This window comes from Nelusetta ayraudi, unplaced genomic scaffold, assembly GCF_046127955.1.
Source record: "Nelusetta ayraudi isolate G7.1 ecotype Tasmania unplaced genomic scaffold, CSIRO-AGI_Nayr_v1 ptg000070l, whole genome shotgun sequence".
Lineage (NCBI taxonomy): Eukaryota > Metazoa > Chordata > Actinopteri > Tetraodontiformes > Monacanthidae > Nelusetta > Nelusetta ayraudi.
The window spans coordinates 2870084-2889333 of NW_027466120.1; the positions used below are offsets into that span (position 1 = coordinate 2870084).

General features: G+C 43.8%; 1 protein-coding gene across 3 annotated transcripts; it reads right to left on the reverse strand.

The window, feature by feature from the left end:
* Positions 1 to 6526: 6526 nt before the first annotated feature.
* eno1a (enolase 1a, (alpha)) lies at positions 6527 to 15546 on the reverse strand. Of its 3 annotated transcripts, none has more exons than XM_076041902.1 (12): positions 15394 to 15546; positions 13151 to 13245; positions 10489 to 10584; positions 10009 to 10070; positions 9568 to 9637; positions 9126 to 9259; positions 8775 to 8997; positions 8284 to 8481; positions 7731 to 7932; positions 7523 to 7631; positions 7198 to 7256; positions 6527 to 7071 (listed from the first exon to the last, which is right to left on the reverse strand). In XM_076041902.1, the coding sequence occupies exons 2-12, from the start codon at positions 13233 to 13235 to the stop codon at positions 7008 to 7010; spliced, it is 1302 nt and encodes a 433-aa protein (XP_075898017.1). In that variant the 5' UTR covers positions 13236 to 13245; positions 15394 to 15546; the 3' UTR covers positions 6527 to 7007. The 3 variants fall into 3 exon arrangements, with proteins under 3 accessions (XP_075898017.1, XP_075898019.1, XP_075898018.1); XM_076041904.1 differs by lacking the exon at positions 10009 to 10070 and adding an exon at positions 10311 to 10369; XM_076041903.1 differs by lacking the exon at positions 15394 to 15546 and adding an exon at positions 13339 to 13407.
* Positions 15547 to 19250: the final 3704 nt, after the last annotated feature.

A 19250-nucleotide genomic window follows, 5' to 3' on the forward strand; every position in this document is an offset into this window, starting at 1 on the left:
CCGGCACTATGGCGCAAGACAGCTCGCAATTGTGAACACAGATAGCGCCCGTCGATGCTATCTCTGCGACACAATTGCGGAGCGGCGCAGCCCGGGCCCCGAATCAAACAAAGATGAGATATGATGCGCCGCGCTTGGATCTTCTCTTATGAGAGGTGAAGGGAAGCTGTCAGAGAACACAAAACACATCCACGGGCTTGTCTCCTCGCGCTCGCTGGCATTAGCTCGGTGAGGAGAGCAAAGGCGGCGGGGGGGGGGGGGGGCGGCGGGGGTCCTCCCTGCCAGTGCACCCCGTGCGTGTCAGTCCAATATCTTAAAACAACACATGCAAAGGCTTTGCCGCAGCCAATTACCCGGCTCTTGGCACGGGACCTGAAAAACATCTTCTGAGAACAATAAAGAGAGCTCGGCTTGTTGTGCTCGCTGTCAGTAAGTGCTGACAGATTGTTATTTTTAATGAATATGCGGCACTTGAATGGCCCATCAAGAGGCCTTTGAGTGAACATTGCTCCTTTTGTTGGCGGCATTAATTCTCCCGCGTCGCGGCCAGATATCTTCACGTCACATCGCTATCATCGTTAATGTAAAGAGTAAAAGGGAAAATCAATCAATGCATGTGTAAAAAAAAAAAAAAAAAAAAAAAAATCAGCTGATGGACTTTCTTCTCAGTTGTCCAATGTGTCTGCAAGGCAGAGTGAGCAAGTTGATTCCGTCAGAAAGACGATTTGCATGTAAAGAAGAGCCCAATAATTATTTTTGGGGGGAATAATTATTAAAAAATGTTGGCAACATTTCAATATTAAATGTGCCTTGGACGGGGGGGGGGAGATGCAAAGCATGAAACCACAGAAGAACCCATTTTAGATGTTCACAACAAAAACTCTTGATCACGTTACTCTGGAGTTACAATCACAAAGCCCTACTTGTATGCCCACAAGTCATGTGACCACACACACAGACGCACACAGACGCAGAATATAAGATGACAGCACAACAGTCGTGTTTACAGACGCACCTTGAAATGCTCACTTCAGTGCAGTCGCTCTGAAGCCGTATCATTGCGACGCGATTGAACGCGCGCCGCTAGCGCCAAATGACTCGCGAGGCAGTGGAAATCAAAACGAGGTTCCATTTACCAGCGTTCAAAAACTCCTAATGCGGTGACGTCATTTTCGCGGGGGTTCACCGCTGACCTCCGGCTGCCGCCAACATAACAAAACAGCAGAAACAGCAGTACGTGCACACCTCCTTTTTAACAGGCTGACCACAGCCATGCAAACTGGGAGCAGTAGCTCACGCTGCTGCTGCTGCTGCTCAACGCCTCTGTAGATACTTCACAGCAGGTAGCAGCTCCGACATGAAAGCCGGAGAGTAACATAAGGAATAATCTTTCAAGACGATTCAGGGGAATGAGGGGAGGGAGAGGGTTGGCCAAAAGAAAAAAAAGCTGCAGCCGCACCGGAGTGAAAAACAGCACCATGCCGTCGGAGCACAGCGTGTAAATATTGAATTCCCGGGGATGTGTATTGACAAATCATCCAACAATAAAAAGCACGAGGGCTCTGCGAAAAGGGATTTTCCGTGACATCATCTGATGGCCCTCCATTTTTGCTGCACGGAGCACGCGGGGAGGGAACTGCCATTACTCAAACGCACATTAGTCATGAAAGTGGAAATAGCGGGGTTATTACACTTCTCTTATCATTACTCTGCTGCTGCTGCCGCCGCCGCCGCTGCTGCTGCTGCTGCTACTACCGCCGCTCGGCCAGATTAATATTCGATGGACGGGGTGTGTCATCGGATATGTGACTCAAGTAATTTTACCCGCTGCTGCTCTCCAGCACCCACTCAAATTGAAACACTATAGAACACAGCGACCTACTCTGACCCCTGAACTGAGCTGATAATGCGGATTTGAAAACAATTTTGCACATTCATGCTAAAAAAAAAAAAAAAGGGGGGCAAATCACAGCCCTGATTAAGAATAATAACAATAATAATAAATAACCGGCCATAAATGCTTCGTATTAAGGGGCGTTAAATAGCCCTCTTGGAACGAACCACAATAATTCTCCTTTTGTTTCATTGCGGGTCCATTCAAGCGGAGACAGCAGCGTACATTAATAAAACACAAACACTCAAAACACTGTCGTTTGAACGGGGATGTCAGCGTTCACTGAAAGGATTTTGGTTATAAATAAAAGAAGGGACAAACCTAAACTAAATGCAGAGGAGCTGCTTTCCCTGCCTTGATGCGAGTCTGAGCAGCGCTTAATGGGTCACCTTTGATGGCAGCTTTCTGTAATCCAAGCCGGCAAGTTTATGGTCTAGCAGCAGATAAGGCTCGCATATACATAACAAGAAAAGCCATAAAAAAAATAATAATAAAAAACACGAGGCACATTACGCAAGAAGGATATTCTACTATTATTGTAATTATGACTGCAGTGATTTCATAAGGGATATGTCCAAAACAAACAGAGAAATAAGCTGTGCTGCCAGGTGTGTTTTGTGTTTTGAAAGAAGAACAAGCTTTTGCTAACAAAATATTACTTGTCAGATTGCTGTACGTGTGCATTTATACCCAAACCCCTATGTCACTGAGTCACACCATCTCGCAGGCATTACAGCCATTCATAATGTATGGCTGAATAAATGTGCTTCACTTCAATGAACCCTCTCCGCGCCGCATCACATCATCAGTCAGAGGCTTTGAGATTGTTAGCAAAATGATAGGTGATTTAAAGCCGGGTTGCTTACAGAGTTATTTAACATAGCGTGAGGCTGGACACATTTATGTTTTGCCGTGCGACGCCGCAAGAGTGTCAGGCAATTCATCAGAAGCTTCCCGGCCGGCCGTTTGAACGCTGTGGCAGTTTGACAAGTTAGAAAAGGCAAGTTTTGTTTCGGCCATTAAATGGCACTCTTTCAGCTGGTGCTGGCAGGGCAGAAATGATTCTTCCTAACTTGTGTGATCATTGAGCATCCATTACTTATAGTGAAGTCCACAACTGTGCCAGGCTATGAATCATGTGAGGCTGAAGAAAGTGAGCAAGGCAGGAGTGAGTCATAAGCACTCAATCATAATATTTTTTTTTATTTTTTTATTTTTTTAAAGCTTGTTTTTAATGGCTCTGCCTTTTACAAGTTTATTAGAAGGCATGAATAACATTTTATATCTCATGTATGGGACAGATGGTGAGTTTTACGAAGTCAAAGAATGTTAAGGATTCTCCTGTTTACTAGTTTCAAAGTTCACAATAGCAGCTCAGAGGAAACTAGTACAAAAGCCTCTCACAGAAAACAGAATATAACACAAAGACATAACTATTGCTATTGCACACAGTCTAATCACTTCTACTCGCGTGTTCTAAACAAGTAAACCTCCAAAAAAAAAAGTCAAGTGGTATTTACAAGTGATGACTGCATTTGCAAACAGATGTCTCTCATACATAATTTTACAGGTCTCGACGCTTTGTTGTACAAAGCCAACGTGACTCAACTGCTCCACTGTGTTATTTCGCTCTGAGCCACCACAAACACAGAGTGTTAAGTGAATAACAACAAATTAGCAAAACTCAAGCAGACAAAGACAGCAAGTTAGCTTCGCCAGCTAACGTTTCCATGAGCTAATGACAATAGCTGAAGGGGCTCAGACTACTCCCTGAAATGCAGACAGAACATTGGGCTATGTTCAATGAGAAGACACTCGCCATGAAGTACTGTTTGTGCACCTAACAAAACCCACGGAGTCTTCCCTTAAAAGGGTTCACGCTGAGTGTAGTGAGTGCTCTGTGCTAACCGGTGTCAATGGGCTGCCCTGTACCCAGCCACTACACCGCTGCTCGCTGGTATTCCCAATCAGTGCTAGTCACTGGCGCTAGCCGCTAGCGTTGACTTCATAGCCACGGCAGCGCCAGCGAGGGGGCAAAACAAGTCGATCAGCTAACCAGCTAGCTGATGCTAATAGGCAAATTAGCCCCAATAGCTAGCGAGCCGGGGGTGCTGGCGAGGAGAGCAGGCGTTGCACAAAACTGTCCCCTCACATTTTGTGCCGTGTCTTTTCTCATTCTCTCGGGTAAAATGTCAAAGGCAAACGGAGGCGGCTGACTCGAGCTCATGGCACTTACCTTGGAGGGCTTGATCTACAACATCTGTGATTTGTTTGATGAGAGACTGCAACAACAAACAATGGCAACGGCAGCAGCGGCGAGCAGCGGCGGCAGCAGCGGCAGCAGCAGAGGGGCAATTAGCCAAACGTTGTTTAGCCAAGTGTCGCCACTGGAGTGAAGGAGCACAAAAACCCGGCTGCGGTGCCACCTGTACGGCTACGACGGACCGCTCCACGCTGGATGTGCCGCTGTCATAAATGATGGACTTGAGAATAAAGAGGGGGGGAGTAATCGTTTGCCGAAATGCTCAGACTACTGTGTGTGAGGGGCACTCAGCATGACAGCATCCTTCTTCATCTTGGGGGTGAGAACAGTTGGGGGGTGGGGTGGGGGTGGGGGGTGGAGGTGTGTAGTGGTGGTAGGGAGAAGAGAGGAGAGGAGGTGGAAGGGGGGGCTCTCAAAGTTCAACCGGTAAAATATCGTCACCCACTGGCCAAAAGTGGGAACATCAGCAGAGCGAGGGCTCGTTTGGTGAGAATGATCCCCCCCCCCCCCCTTCCATTCTTTGATTCTGACTGGCAGAATAAAACTGGTGCGCCACTAAGCAGGATAGAAGATAGAATAGAAGCTTTGCACCTGTTCTCCAGAACCCTGCAGGCGCCGGTGCAGACTCAGAGTGGAATTAGACATAAGTGGAAAGAGTGGAAGGAAAGAGAAAAAGAGCATCTGCAGATGGAGAATTACATATTTTTATTACTACCACAGGGGTTGCTTGCACCATAAAACATCCTAGAGTCAAAGTTGTGTTGCTTCCATTCATTTGACTGAATCCTCAACGTACAGGAAAAGTGGTAACTTTATTTGTGACATAAAAACAGAGCAGAATGGCTCCCTAATTATTTGATAAAGAAAAAATATGTTCTAACATATTAGATGAACAAAGGATGTTGACTGTGTTAAAAATAGAACTAAAGATCAAGAGAATACACTAATCTTCATCAATCTTCCTTTTTTTGGTATTAATTTTGGCATTTGTTTTTTTTTTGTTGTTTTTTTTGCATTTCATTTATTTATTTATTTACTTATTTATTTATTTATTGCATTTGCAAGAAGATGCTGGCAGGATTTGTGGACCCAGGATAATCCATGTCACTTAATACATGAGCCTGCAGTCGATACGCTTCATGAGGTCTTTGATAATGTGTTGCAGATAATAGGCCCGGTCATTAATGCTGAATAATCGGACAGTCGGGTTTCTCGTTGAACTACATTTTCATGTCAACTATACAGTTGGCAAAGCTATTGTGTTTATTGCAATTATTGTTGTGACATAATATATGTATTTCATTGTAGATTGACGTTCATGTTATTTTCTCACTCGTTACGTAGACATAAAGCATCTTTGCGTTGTATCTATGCACATGGAATTTTGTTAAAAACAAACATCAGACGTTGAGTCTTGGATTATTCTTAATATTAAATCTTAAACAGAATTATGAACATGGATGCCTTTCATATTCTAAAAAAAAAAATAATAATCGTGTATTCTTATTTGTTTGTGTCAACATGATGCCCTTTTAATCAGCTCAATATTTCCATTTGCACGTTTTCATAGTCAGGGACGTTATCGTCGGATCAAGAGAGGGAAGTGCACTACACAAAACTAACCACTAGATGGTGCAAATATCAAAAGAAAGAACTCGCAAAGACAGCACACCGCTGCGTCTTCATAAATGTAATCAATTTCCAGTGTCTGCTTGGACATTTCAAAAGGTCAAGTTAGCGAGTTACCGCCGTGGGACACATTATCAACACGTAATCTGGAGCCGCGGACAGTTTTTTAGATTGTTTACTGTCTCCATGGTAGTTTCATTGTGCCGATGATTTGTAATACGTTTCCTTGGTGATGGTTCAACAAAGGGGGCAGGTTGAGACAGGACTCACACAGAGTGAATTAGTGTGGCACAGACCCAGCTGGCGCACCCCCCCCAGTACCGTACAACCTGTGAATAGACCCTCATTTATCCTGCTAGGACTGTATAAAAGGGAGCTTGCACACAGCGTTTGGACTGTTTAGCTCCTGAAGAACAGGACTGGCACCTCTGAAGCACTGAGCTCATGTTTCTACCTCTCGGTGGCACTCGGATTACATCCTGGTCCTCACATGAACAGGGCCACTGACTCTGGGGGGAGGACGCTTGACTATGGACAGTATTAGGCTTTCGCTGTCAAGGAAAATCTCAAATGATGTAACTGACTATGTACCTTTTATGAATGATTCTGTCGTCTATGTACATAAAGGTATTGTGTTTTCCCTTGTTGATGACTATAATCAACTACAAATGAATATGCTATTGTTGAAATAATAGTCTAATCAGCTCCGCTTCTCAAAGACAAAAGACAATTGCAATACATTTCAAACTATATTGTTCATTTATTACGTATTTCTGCCAACGCTTACAGTGACACGAGACCTTGTCAGATGCGGCACATTGCACATACAGTACTATCACCACTGCTTCACACAGAGCTGTACTACACTTTACAGTAGATGGAATACTCAGCAGAGCACCAGGGCACACTAAAACACACACAGGAGGCGAACAAATCTCTCTCACGGTTACACAGACGCAAACATAAGGGCCAACGAGGTGTAAGAGCTAAAGCATACTTTGAATGGGCGGCGCGGGGGGGTGGGTGGGTTGAACTGTGGTTGTACAGAGGTTGTACAGCAGCTTCTCCACGCCACAAACCACAGACTTGGACCTTGGATTTCAGCGTCACTCCCTTCTTCTTGACTTCCAAACAGGCAGGCGGCAACCTAGCGTGGCGTATCGGTGTGAAGATGATCGGATGGGTGAGTGAGCACACAGTGGCCGACGGAGCGGGACCTGCTCAGATGGGGTGCCTGAAGTTCTGGCCTGCAAAACGGGCCTTGTCACCGAGCTCTTCCTCGATCCTGTGGGAGAGTGCGAGCGGTTTATTGACGCACAACTGCCCTCTAATGAGCGACCAGAAAATGGCATGGCCACTGACAGCTCATTTACTGAGTCATTCCAAATATTGCGCATGTTTCTCAACTCACCTGAGCAGCTGGTTGTACTTGGCCAAGCGCTCTGAGCGGCAAGGTGCACCTGTCTTGATCTGGTAAAGGAAGTTGATCATAATCACAACACAATCAATCAAAGACTATCACTAAAGTAAAGATTGAATGTTTAACTGTAAAACTAACAGCCATCACATACCATCCCAATTAAAAAATCAACTTGTAAAAAAATTGGGGTTTCCTCTTTCAAAACAAATCAAACTTCCCACTGTCTCGCAGAAAAAAACCCAGTTGAAGCTGTGTTTATGTCCGTCTTAGACTGTGGTGTCATCATTTACAAGCATGCCTCTGCCTCTACTCTTACCTGTCCGGTGCAGAGACCGACCACAAGGTCAGCAATGAAGGTGTCCTCAGTCTCTCCGGAACGATGGCTGACCATCACACCCCAGCCGTTAGTCTGGGCCATCTTGCAACTAACACAGGACCACACAAGCCCCTTTTTTTTTATAGGCGAACACATCTCCCGCTTTATTTATTCATTGTCATAAAGTTGCTCTGCGCCGGACACTCACGCCTCCAGGGACTCGGTGACGGAGCCGATCTGGTTGACCTTGAGCAGCAGGCAGTTGCAGGCCTTCTCGGCCACGCCCTTGGCGATGCGCTTGGGGTTGGTGACCGTGAGGTCGTCACCCACCACCTGGATGCTGGTGCTGGCCGTGAAGTTGGTCCATGCCTGCCAGTCGTCCTGGTCAAAGGGGTCCTCGATGGACACCACTGACGGAAGGAGACCCAAAAATATATAAAAGCTGTTTTCGAAGGAAGGTTTCAGCTATTATTTTCAGATACTCAAAGCCTGCAATATCAGAAATCCTTTCAAATTATACTTGCCAGAGACCAACTGCTGTGTTTTTCACTGGCTAGCTGCTAATAATAATTTAAATGCATGGAGACACTGCGAAATATGTACTTTCAGTAAGGTTAAAAATACATTTGATGTGTACACACATGCGGCTGAAAGACTCTCAGCCCGCTATCTAGCTCTGTCCTCGCTTCAAGAATGCCGATGTGTGAGTGTGGGTGAGAGTACATGAGGAGAAGAAGAAGAAGAAAAAAAAGAAAACAAACCGGGGTAATCTTTGACAAAGCCCCTGTAGAGGTCAGCCAGCTGGTCGGGGGTGATGTAGCGGCTGGGGTCATCGGGAGACTTGAAGTCCAGGTCGTATTTGCCAGCCTTGTAGAACTCGGAGGCAGCGACGTCCATACCAATCACAATCTTATCTGTGTAGCCGGCCTTGGCGATGGCATTCTTCAGCAGCTCCAGAGCTGAGATGGCGAGAGAAACAAAAATGGAGATAAAACTGTGGTCTGAAATGCTGCTTATCAACTGAAATGAGCCCCCGTTGCAGACCCTGCTGCTCCGTAGAGGTATTTGCCGTATCAGCACCCCGGCCTGACACAGGAGTCACAGACCGGCAGTCGGTGCATTTGGCGCCCGAGTGCAGACCTTAATTTAGAGACCATGTGTCGACCCCAGAGTGGCAGAGTGAAGCCATTGCTATGGCGGCTTTAGAATGCAGTCAAAGCAACCGATTCAACCTTCCATCCACCAGCCTCACCTTCCTTGTTCTCCAGAATATTGGGGGCAAAGCCGCCCTCGTCGCCGACATTGGTGGCGTCTTTGCCGTATTTCTCCTTGATGACGTTCTTCAGGTTGTGGTAGACCTCGGCACCAATGCGCATGGCCTCCTTGAAGCTGCTCGCTCCCACGGGGAGGATCATGAACTCCTGCATGGCCAGCTTGTTGCCTGCATGGGAGCCGCCGTTGATGACGTTGAAAGCCTGAGGAAGGAGAAGAAAGGATCGGTTTGGGGTTTAATGGATTAGCGGCAGAATGTAAAGACTCTCTGGGACCGACGGTAATGGTCGCATGTCAAACAAGGCTGGGGCGACTGATGTGTTGCGCTTACGGGGACGGGGAGGATGACTTCGGGGTTGCCAGCCAGGTCGGCGATGTGGCGGTAGAGGGGAACGCCCTTCTCTGCTGCGCCAGCCTTGCACACAGCCAGGGAGACGCCCAGGATGGCATTAGCACCAAACTTGGCTGAGGAAGGATGCACACAATTATTTCAGCAACTGCAAAATATGATTTACTCTTTTCAACTGCATCCAAACAGTTTCATCTTTATTTATTGTTTTTTTTGGTTTAATGTTGAAACCCAAAAACAGTTTACACTAACACTTTACTAGATGCTAATATAAGACTAATTTTAACGGTATGAAAGGGCAAGTCTGTGTCTGAACTGAACAAAAGTATAATATAATAATTTATTATTAACACAGTATTAATAATCACATTTATTTTTAAATATGTGGTTAGCCAACTTTTGGTTTAATGAAGTAAAATCTTACACTTGTTATCTGTGCCATCCATGTCAAGCATCAGCTTGTCGATCTTGTTCTGATCCACAACAGTCACATCCTAGATATGAAAGAACACGACATGTGGAGTGAAAAACTGGACAGTTTGTGCATCATTTGTGTTTACAAGCTAACACGCAATTTATAAACATCCAAGATATTTCATGCAGTAGTAAACTAGACATTATCTTAGCACGGAGTAAATGTCAAATCACATTCAGGTTATTGTTAAATTGTTAGAGAAAGGCCAACAAATAGCTGCACAACCTTTTGGTTCTGACACTTTGTTTTAACATAACTTTTTAAAACGGTCAAATTTAAGTTTGTATCATTTTGATAATTTCCATTGAAATTTGTGTAGACTATTTTCATTTCTTTTTTTCCAGACACCAGTAAGCAGCAATGATCGCTAGACAATGTGAACGGTCCTACCTGGTTTCTGACCAGTGCAGGTGCAATTATTTTATTGATATTCTCAACAGCTTTTGAGACACCTGCAAGGGACAAGCAGACCATGACTGACTGAGACACAAGAAGACCAAGCAGAACAGAACAGGCAAGAAAGATGAACACAGGGCTGCTAACTAGGGACATTTGGACTTGATTAGGCCAACAGCTTTCTTTTTTCATCTGTGAACACCTGTTAGTGCATCTGGGTGTTAGTTTCTCACAGCCCATTCTTCATGCTGCAGGGCAGGTAAGAGACTCATCCTGTTATTTCACACTGTATTTACCTGATTACACAAAGCAGGGGCCAAGAACTCATTTATATATTTAACTGCTCTTTTGACTCCTGACGGAAAGGAAGGAATCGGAAATGAGGAAAGGAGACAAACATTGTGGAGTGCAGTAGACACTGAACGTGGAGAAATAATAGGCACGAGAGTCAGGAGTTTGAGTGATGGGTCTTACCTTTTCCCATGTAGCGAGTCTTGTCATTGTCCCGGAGCTCCAGAGCCTCGTAGATTCCTGTGGAAGCACCGCTGGGCACTGCGGCTCTAAACAGACCTTGAAATCACAGAAAGGAGTTTTGCAACTGTCACTTGCGCTGTCGTTTTACACCTCAAAACACACTTTGATGAAAACAAAATAATATTTCGACACTTTTCAACGTTAAACATCTGAAATATTTTTTACTTTTAGATTTTCTTGATTTCTTGTAATTTTATGAACCCCAAATTCTAATTTACTTAATAGTTTTGTTTGTACTGATTTTATTTTTTAAATGCCCCGTAATGCCCTTTATATTTTATTGTATATCTTGTCACTACTGTATAGTTTAACCACTTTTAACTGTAAACTGTAACTACAGTATAGTTTATTTTTTATTCTTCCATGTTCACTTTTTGTATTGTTTTTTTTGACTGCTGCAGCAGTGTAGTTTCCCAATTTGGGATCAATAAAGTTCAATGTAATCTAATCTAATCTAATCTAAAGTGTCTTGAGTCCTGAGTTTTCTGAAAAGTAAATAAATAAGCAGCTTTCAATGTATTTATATCTCAAAGAATCAGCCACACAGGGCTGAGGGCGAAAAGCAGTTTGATATTCTACTGGTGAGTCCAGATGTCTGGAGGTGAAGTCCAATAAGCTAAAAGCATTCTTCTGCAGTATCATTCTTCTGTCTGGAGAGACGAATGGAAGCAGCGCAACAGGAAGTTGTGTTGGTGCTCTGATGTAACAGCTGAGCCAACTGAGCACGAGCAAACGCATCTGTGGAAGGATGCCGAGCCAGGCCCATGTATAGACACACGGCCATTTTGGATTCATCCAGCTGCAGGAAGCTATTGAGTTTGCTCAGTGGACTGGCAAGGGCGTTTTGAGTTGGGGGGATTTCAGGCTTAGGACAGGAGAGCAAAAATATTTGGCCGCAGTGGTAATTCAGCCAGCTGCAGCACCAAGAAGGGGGGGAAAGGGACACACGCATGAACCAAGGGTCCCAACTGTATTTAGTATCACTGTCGAGTCGTCACCGTCTACTTATGTGCAAGGACAACAATTAGTAATTAAAGGTAACTTGCTCTTTAGCCCCACAATGCTTGTTTTTTTTTTTTTTAAAGGGATGCTGCAGAAATGGACTGATAATCACAGTCAGAGTCGTTCTTTACACTGCTGACATCAAAAGCCAGGAGAGTCAGCAGTTTTCCAAATCCAAAATATTCACTGACCTTTTTCACTTAGAAACACAGATGAACATTTTCAGTAAACGGCGTACCGCTACTCGCAGCATAAATTTACATAAAGCAGCACAACCCAGGGGATGCGACAGTGTCACTGTGTTTGCATGTCTCCCTGGATTGACATTACATAACTCTCGCATCAGGCTCAGTAGGTTTTCTAGTGGCTGTGACCCAGAGACAAGCTGGTTATGTAACGCAGCACAGTGCAGTTACTATGACACAGTCCTGGTTGCAGCACACGTTCTCCGCTCTCAGCCATGATGCCAAAACAGGCCACGGCGACATAAAAGGGGAGCCTTGCTAAACGAGACCAAGGGCGCCGTTTACAGTAAACTGCAGCCCCCATCACAAGCCAATGAAAGGTCCCGAGGACGGAGGGGCAGCGCAGCTGATTTCCAGACAGCCATCCCCGCTCCACTTGCTTCCATGTCAATGGGCATTCGGGTCACCTCATTAAAATTCTCAGTCCATTACATTGGGTTGAACTGTTCTTTTGTTTCAGCACAGTACAGGACAACACAGTTTAATCACAGCATGGCCATTAGCTGATTGCATAAACCTAAGTGAAGCAGATATTCAATTAAAAAAAAAAAAAGCAACCAAAATCAGCCACTTGTAGTTTTTCAATGCTTAGCAGAATCATTATTTAACGGTTTGTACTGTCGATCTGATACATCTAACACTTCTGCCATGTATTTGTCAGTAAGGGTGGCGTTTCTTTTTACAGACTACAAGGAATATCTGCGATAGGCCTTCCAGACAGGAACAGTTACAGTAACAGAGATGGGGGCAGGAGCTATTTTCACACAGCCACCCCATCATCTGATCCAGTCTGAACTCGTAGCTGGCAACTGTTTTAGGAAACAGGAATTCAAATAATAAAAAAAAAGAAACACAGGCTTGAGTAGAATAATTTCAATTGTGATGCTTATATTAATCTTTTTCAAGGGAACTGTTAATGCTACTTTTTTTTTTTTTAAATGTCTTCATTTTTCACCATTAAAGTCATGGTGCACAAACAAACAACTAACAAAGTGTTTTCTCCCTCTTCCACAGCTTGAAAGCCAATTGGTAGTAAATTAAGAGTGACCACAGACTTGCAGCAAGTGTATTTTCATTAATTAAGTCAAACTCCAATGACAAGATTTGAATTTTAGAAACAAGACAATGGGTATAGAAATAGAACTGAATAGAATATAGCAATACAAATATTGGTTATTGGGTTCTCCTTTAAGAGTATTTAGCTGTTAAACATCAAACACATGATAAAAGACGAAGAGAATTATTCATAGTTCTAATCCTCAAGTAACTCAAGTAAGTGAATGCTAAAGCATCCCTGTTATGCATTACCTAAATAATAGCATAAATCATTGCGTCTACATTAAGTAACACAGTACCTTTCTTTGTGTACAGGTCCACCTCCACAGTGGGGTTTCCACGGGAGTCGAAAATCTCACGAGCATGGATCTTCAGGATAGACATGGTTCAGGATCTGACAGGAAGAGACAGAGTTGTTCAGGCTGAGCCAAGTGACTTCCAGTCTCAACAGTGACTTTGCTAAAAACCCGAGTGCTCAATGACACACCAGGAACACGGCCAAGCCAAATCTAATTTCTTTGACGCGGGCAACAGCTATACAGCATCACTGGCCTCCCAGTGGCAGGTGATGTCAATCCCACAGAGGTGTGGCTTAAACAGTAAGAGTCTACGTCTTTTCACTTCACTTCATGCTGTTATCAAATTACAAACAGCCATTGCTAAATGCTTGCGAAAGCCAGGTACTCGGGAACATGCACACAGTTGGGTAAGACGATCTGATACGAAGAGTAGAAGAGAAAGCTGTCACATACCAGTTGGCATCACACTTATTGTACCCCGTTTAGTTGAAGTGAAGCTGTGCTGATATGGGGGCAAGCAGTGAGCGGTGGTCTAATCTCTGGGAGCTTTCACTATCTCTGCACATTCCACTTCACAAAAAGCTTTTTTTTTTTTTTTTTTTAGCGAGACAGTCTGGCCTCAATAGCTGCTATTGATTGTCATTTGTTCTATCCAATCTGTCCTCAACCCATGCACTAAATAAACTGTCCTATGTGAAAGCATCAGTGAACCTGGCATATAGCATGACCACAAACACCAGGACAAATGGAAAGTCTCTGTCCTTAAGTGTCTGTGTGGAAACAAGGCAGCGGCTAGTTGATAGCCAAAATAACAAACCTCCACAGAGCAGAGCAGGTTCTGCAACTAAAACACCCTCTTTACTTGTCTTGGCAGGCTACTAATCCTAATTATTTTTTCATCCTATTGTATTTTCACCCATTTAGGCAACATAAAAGACATGAAAACATAGACTTGTAAAGACAGGCTTTGTTTTTTTTGTTTTTTTCAAGCAATGTGTTCCTTTTGAACAAATGTGAACCAAAGCATGTGTTGCACTACCATGTCATCACAGAAACAAACACAGGAAGATATAAAACACACCACTTGCATAAACACAAGAGGCAGGTCTTTGAAATCAGTTTACCATGTTAACTCTGTGCAGTTTGATCCACGCACTGGTTTAGATGTGTAATTGTATAGTTGGTTTCTTTCTACAATGTTTCCAGTTATCGTGTCTTCAAAACTCAAAACCAATCATGGTATCATAGTTGGGTTTTGGCCAATTGACAATACAAAACCACATCCTTCACAATTTTAAATACACTGCTTACATTCACTCATGGAAAACGTGACATTAATGAATGCTTATGTCACGAGTATTATCCCTAGAATGGAAAAAAAAGGGGATATGTAGATCAACAGGTCCTGTAGACAATGTATTTATCAGTCTCAGTCCTCCCTGTTATTCCAGTTCCCCTTTCTTCCTTCTTCTTTTCCATTATTTCTTGCTGAATCATTGCAGATAGAGAGAGGACAACACAGTACCGCAGTAAACTGGCAGACAAAAAACACCCAGCCAGTGTTATGCTCTAACACTGCATTTATTATCATTATTATTTCCACTATTTCAGTCAACCAGCAAACCATAACTGGGAAACGCCTCGCAAGTGAAATGTTGCAGCAGAGGGTAGTTTTCCTACAGGCTGAGGACACACCCCCCATGTCTGTTGCAAGCAACTGGTAGCTCCTCTCACTCCGTTAGACAGCCTTCACGTCGAGGCCAGGACAGTGAGTCTACCACATCGACTTTTTCAGCTAACAAGACACGAAAGACAGGGATTTTGTCGAATGAAAATGTGGCGTCTGGAAGCTGCACTTGCAACCTGACGCCCCTCGGCTACACACCCTTGCAGTTCTAAATGGAGTGACATCCCGGCAGCTGACGTTCTGGGTTAAAAATAGACGAGGAGCCACACGCTCTTCCATCCCAGGAGATACAAAATTCATCATCGGGTCGATTCACAATTGTTCGTAGGTGTCAGTTAAAAAAACACACACATAAAAAAAGCAAAACGTTTAGCCAAGACTTTCAGGATGTGGATCATGTGGTACACGTTTAGGGGGTGAATTAAAAAAAAAAAAAAAAAAAAGTATGGTTGACACACGCTTATCTCAGAACGTGGACCTTTAAATCAGACGCCAGCAGCTATTTTTGTGCGCAAACGAGCACATTAAAGACGATAAGTGTCGACAGTGAAGTTACCTTTTCCGGTCCGACTGTGTGCGAGGACGGCGCTGTCTCTCTCGTGCGGGCAGGGCAGCAGAGAAGGCGCTCGTGACGTCCCAGCCTCGCTGATAAACGACCCAGAAGCAGGAAGTGCAGCTGCCGACGAGGCGCTCCCATTGGCTGGGATGAGAGGAGCGCGTGGAGTGATGCACGTCCTCTGGAAGACTTTACATCCCTGTGACCGGCGGGAGAGGCACTGCGGCGTTTTCGCCTCAAAATACAACACGATTCTTGATTAATTTAGGCAGAAAATTATGTTTTCACGTCCGACGTGGATTTTCCACCCAGTTGGATGCAGTGTTAAAAGGGTGAGATGGAGGGATGACTATGCGGAAAGATGACGCAGTGTGCCTACGTGCACCGAGGCAGGCAGGGATCTCCTATGCAGTGTAGTCACGTAGTACTGATGGTCACGTTTTTCGGCAGTGAGCCCCCCTCCCCCTGTCAATAGTGGGTTTCATAACAGCAGTGATGGTTTCTAGATACACTAATAGATACAGTATGACGGCCAGGACGACATATTAGTGTTGCCCAAGCTCAACAACCGGTTGAAAAATGAGCTTTTGATCAAAAAATAAATACACCAAAATGGAGTTTCGCAAAGGCTGAGCTCAAAGTATTTAAGACAGGTGGCTATTTAAGCAAAATATGGAGTTTCCATTTCAAACGTCTTGCGCTGGCATCATATCGACATCTGGATGTGCGGTCGGAGCAGTCGCATCCATTGCACAACAGGAGGTGAGGGATAAACGTGCCTCTCAGTGACCTTGACTATCTGTGGGCGTAACAACCGAACAGCGCCATCTGCTGCCCAAATACAGTATCGAGTGTATCGCGCAGCATCTGCAGAGGGCTCGTGAAAACGAGATAGTATTCAATATAAGGGCCGAGGACCAGGCTTACTCGGGATATTAACTCAGGGAGCACCCGTGTTAGGAGATAAACTGTCCGTTATCGGTTGTTGTTGTTGTTGTGTTTGCTGTTGTTGCTTTGTTTTACATCCTCTCAGATAATTACCACATTCAGTTTCCGCAGAATTTATATTTCTGATCTTATTTCAGAATCATAAAATCACCGAGAAGGAAAACTGCGTATATACTGAAGCTATAAGCGGTGCTGGAGATCAGTGACGTCCAGTCTGGTCCAGTGTCGTCGAGTCACGTTTCGAAGAGCAAAATGTCTTTGCCTGTGACATTTTTCCTTACCAGATGGGGGCGCCGTTTCGTTTTGTTTTGTTTTGCTTTGTTTTGTTTTTAATCTTTGTTAAATTATTAAATCTTTCTTTGTTTGAGTCCAGAACATTTAGCGTATAAGAAGACTTGCTTTTTATCCTTTTTTTCTTTTTGCATTGTGAACGCAGATCGATTTTAGATTTTTTTTTAAAATTCAAACAATAAGACTCAACGACTTCACTGAATTTCCGTTTGAGCTTAAAAAAGTTAACCCTAACTAATATTTGTGTGAAAGTTTTTATCTGTAATCCTACCTCAGTGCTAGGATTGGTTGGAAGTTGAAACGCGGGCATCATTCATAAGGTTAGAATAAAGGCGCTTAATGTACCCTGAAATGCAACGTCTCAGAAATATTAAAACACTTTATGGTAATAAAAAGTGAGAAGAGGGAACAGTTGAAATATCACTTCTCCTGACACCATATAGTGACCCTCAGGAAGCACAGCAGGCCTACAATCATGCCCATGCCAGGACTAGTTGAATGTGATAACAATGTGCAGTGTTTACTGAAATAACTACCGGTTTCCGTTGGTGGTGACTGTTTTTTGAGATAAGGGCTGAGGTTAATTAGATCCTGGAACTTAGCCTGGTCTTGAGCAGGCTCACTCCACAGAATTAATCTCCATGGTAACTTATACCATAGTCCTGCGATGAACTGGCGACTTGTCCAGGGTGTACCCTGCCTTCGCCCTAAGACAGCTGGGATAGGCTCCAGCAGACCCCTGTGACCCTGAGCTCGGGAAGAATGATGAATGAATTAATTTATACAATAACATATCCCACTTCCACCTATCCCACTAACCAAGATATCCCGGCTTATTCCCTGATCCTAGTTTTGTGCAACGGGCCCCTGAAGGTGAAGGTAAAAATGTTGGTGTACATAGGCAAGTCTTTACAATCCTGATGGCTCAAGGGTAATTAAACTTGTCAGTCATGTAGGGCTGCGCTATTAGTTTAAGCCCTTTGAGACGCTTTATTAACCTCAGCTGACATAAACAGAGGGCTGGGTGCAGTGACTTCAACATAGAACTATTAATAATGTTGTGCAACACTCAGGAAGTGCAATTTCCATTGAAGTTGGGAAAGTCTAAAGTAGGCCATTTTAAACATGTGACAGTATTGTCAAGCAACATAAATATGGCTAAGCTTACATAATTGGTTTGTTGGGACATTGTCGCTAAGCAGAGTGCTTATCACAGTTGTAATGTTTAGTTGTTGCCAAGATCCTGAAATGAAGGTAAATAAAACAGAAGTAGCAACTATCAGAACTTTTATTACCATTATTAAAATGAACAATCTCACCTTTTACCTAGATTGGTGCCGTCTGATTTTTGACTCTGGAACTCTGGCACGTTAGTAGCAAAATGTTTTCATTCATGTGACGAAATATATTTATGTCTCAGTGGGAGGTGAGAAACAGCGGGTGAAAAAAACCTGTTGTTTGCTTGTTACAATCACATGCTGGTGTACATAGAACCTGCAGCTAAATCATGCATGTCTACCTCATCATACATTAAATTACCAGGCTTGCTATTGCCTGGTTAAATTACACTATTTAGGAATGCCAAGACCTTCAAAACTGTGATTGTCCTGAGGGCAAAGATAGAGCTGGTGATTTACTGAGGACGAAGACACTGCACTTCATTTGTAATAGCCGTTGTGTGCTGGCTGCGCTCCTCAGGCTGATGAGCAGACTCCTGTCCTCCTGTCCCGCCATGATTTCAACTGTTTTTTCCCTTATTCCAAGGAAAATGTACTTGATCAATGTGTTCTTACAATAATAAGGCTGTCAGTGAATACAAAAAGAAAAAAATAGATTGTTTTTGCACTCCTCCACACATATTAGAGAGCCCAACAAAGCAGTTTAGCACACTGCTAAAATCAAGTATTAAGGTGAGGGGCTGTGGAGAGGATGACTAACTTTTGATGACTTTGTTGTTTTGTGAGGGTGTATAAATTGATTTTTGTCCATACTTGGATTTAATATTTGACCTTCAAAGCTTTTTTCAAGCCTTCGTGGTGTGCTGATAGTCAAACTTGGAAGTGTGAACCTATCAACCGCAAACCTCGCAATGGCTAAACTCCGTTCAGGATGTGAGGGGAACAATCCATACATCCATCCATTTTCTATACCCTCTTCCTCCTGCACTCAGGGTTGCAGGGGTCTGTTGGAGCCTGTGGGGAACAATGATGATCATAAATCAAGCTGATGCCTTTGATCACTTCAGCCACTCCTTTGCACACTAACAAAGTGCTTAGTACAAGTTCATGGTCCCCTCTGACTTTACATATTCCTTAAGTAAAATTTGATCATGAGGCCTACCAGTGTCGTCAAAACTGGCAGGAAGTGAATATTTTGGAAGTAAACTTTTGGCTGTCCCGCAGTGAAGTGAAAATAAGAGAACTCTTCATGTGGTCAAAAGCCCGTCACTGTAGGAAGGTCTGGAGGCCTGAATTTTCATATGCCAGACAAGCGGGCACACATATACACACACATACACAACACCACACCTAACACACACTGGAACAGCTCCGGTATTCCGCTCTCATATGTTTGGACATGTTGTGACTGGTGAGTATCAACAGGTGATGATGTGGTGC

What these genes read in the sequence shown, in the direction of transcription:
- eno1a (XM_076041902.1), bottom strand. Translation starts at nt 13,235, where the DNA reads ATGTCTATCCTGAAGATCCATGCTCGTGAGATTTTCGACTCCCGTGGA. An exon ending in GGATGGCACAGATAACAAGT is followed by an intron (nt 9,260 to 9,567) that starts GTAAGATTTTAC and finishes ATCCTTCCTCAG; the next exon opens with CCAAGTTTGGTGCTAATGCC. An exon ending in TCGGTCTCTGCACCGGACAG is followed by an intron (nt 7,257 to 7,522) that starts GTAAGAGTAGAG and finishes TTCCTTTACCAG; the next exon opens with ATCAAGACAGGTGCACCTTG.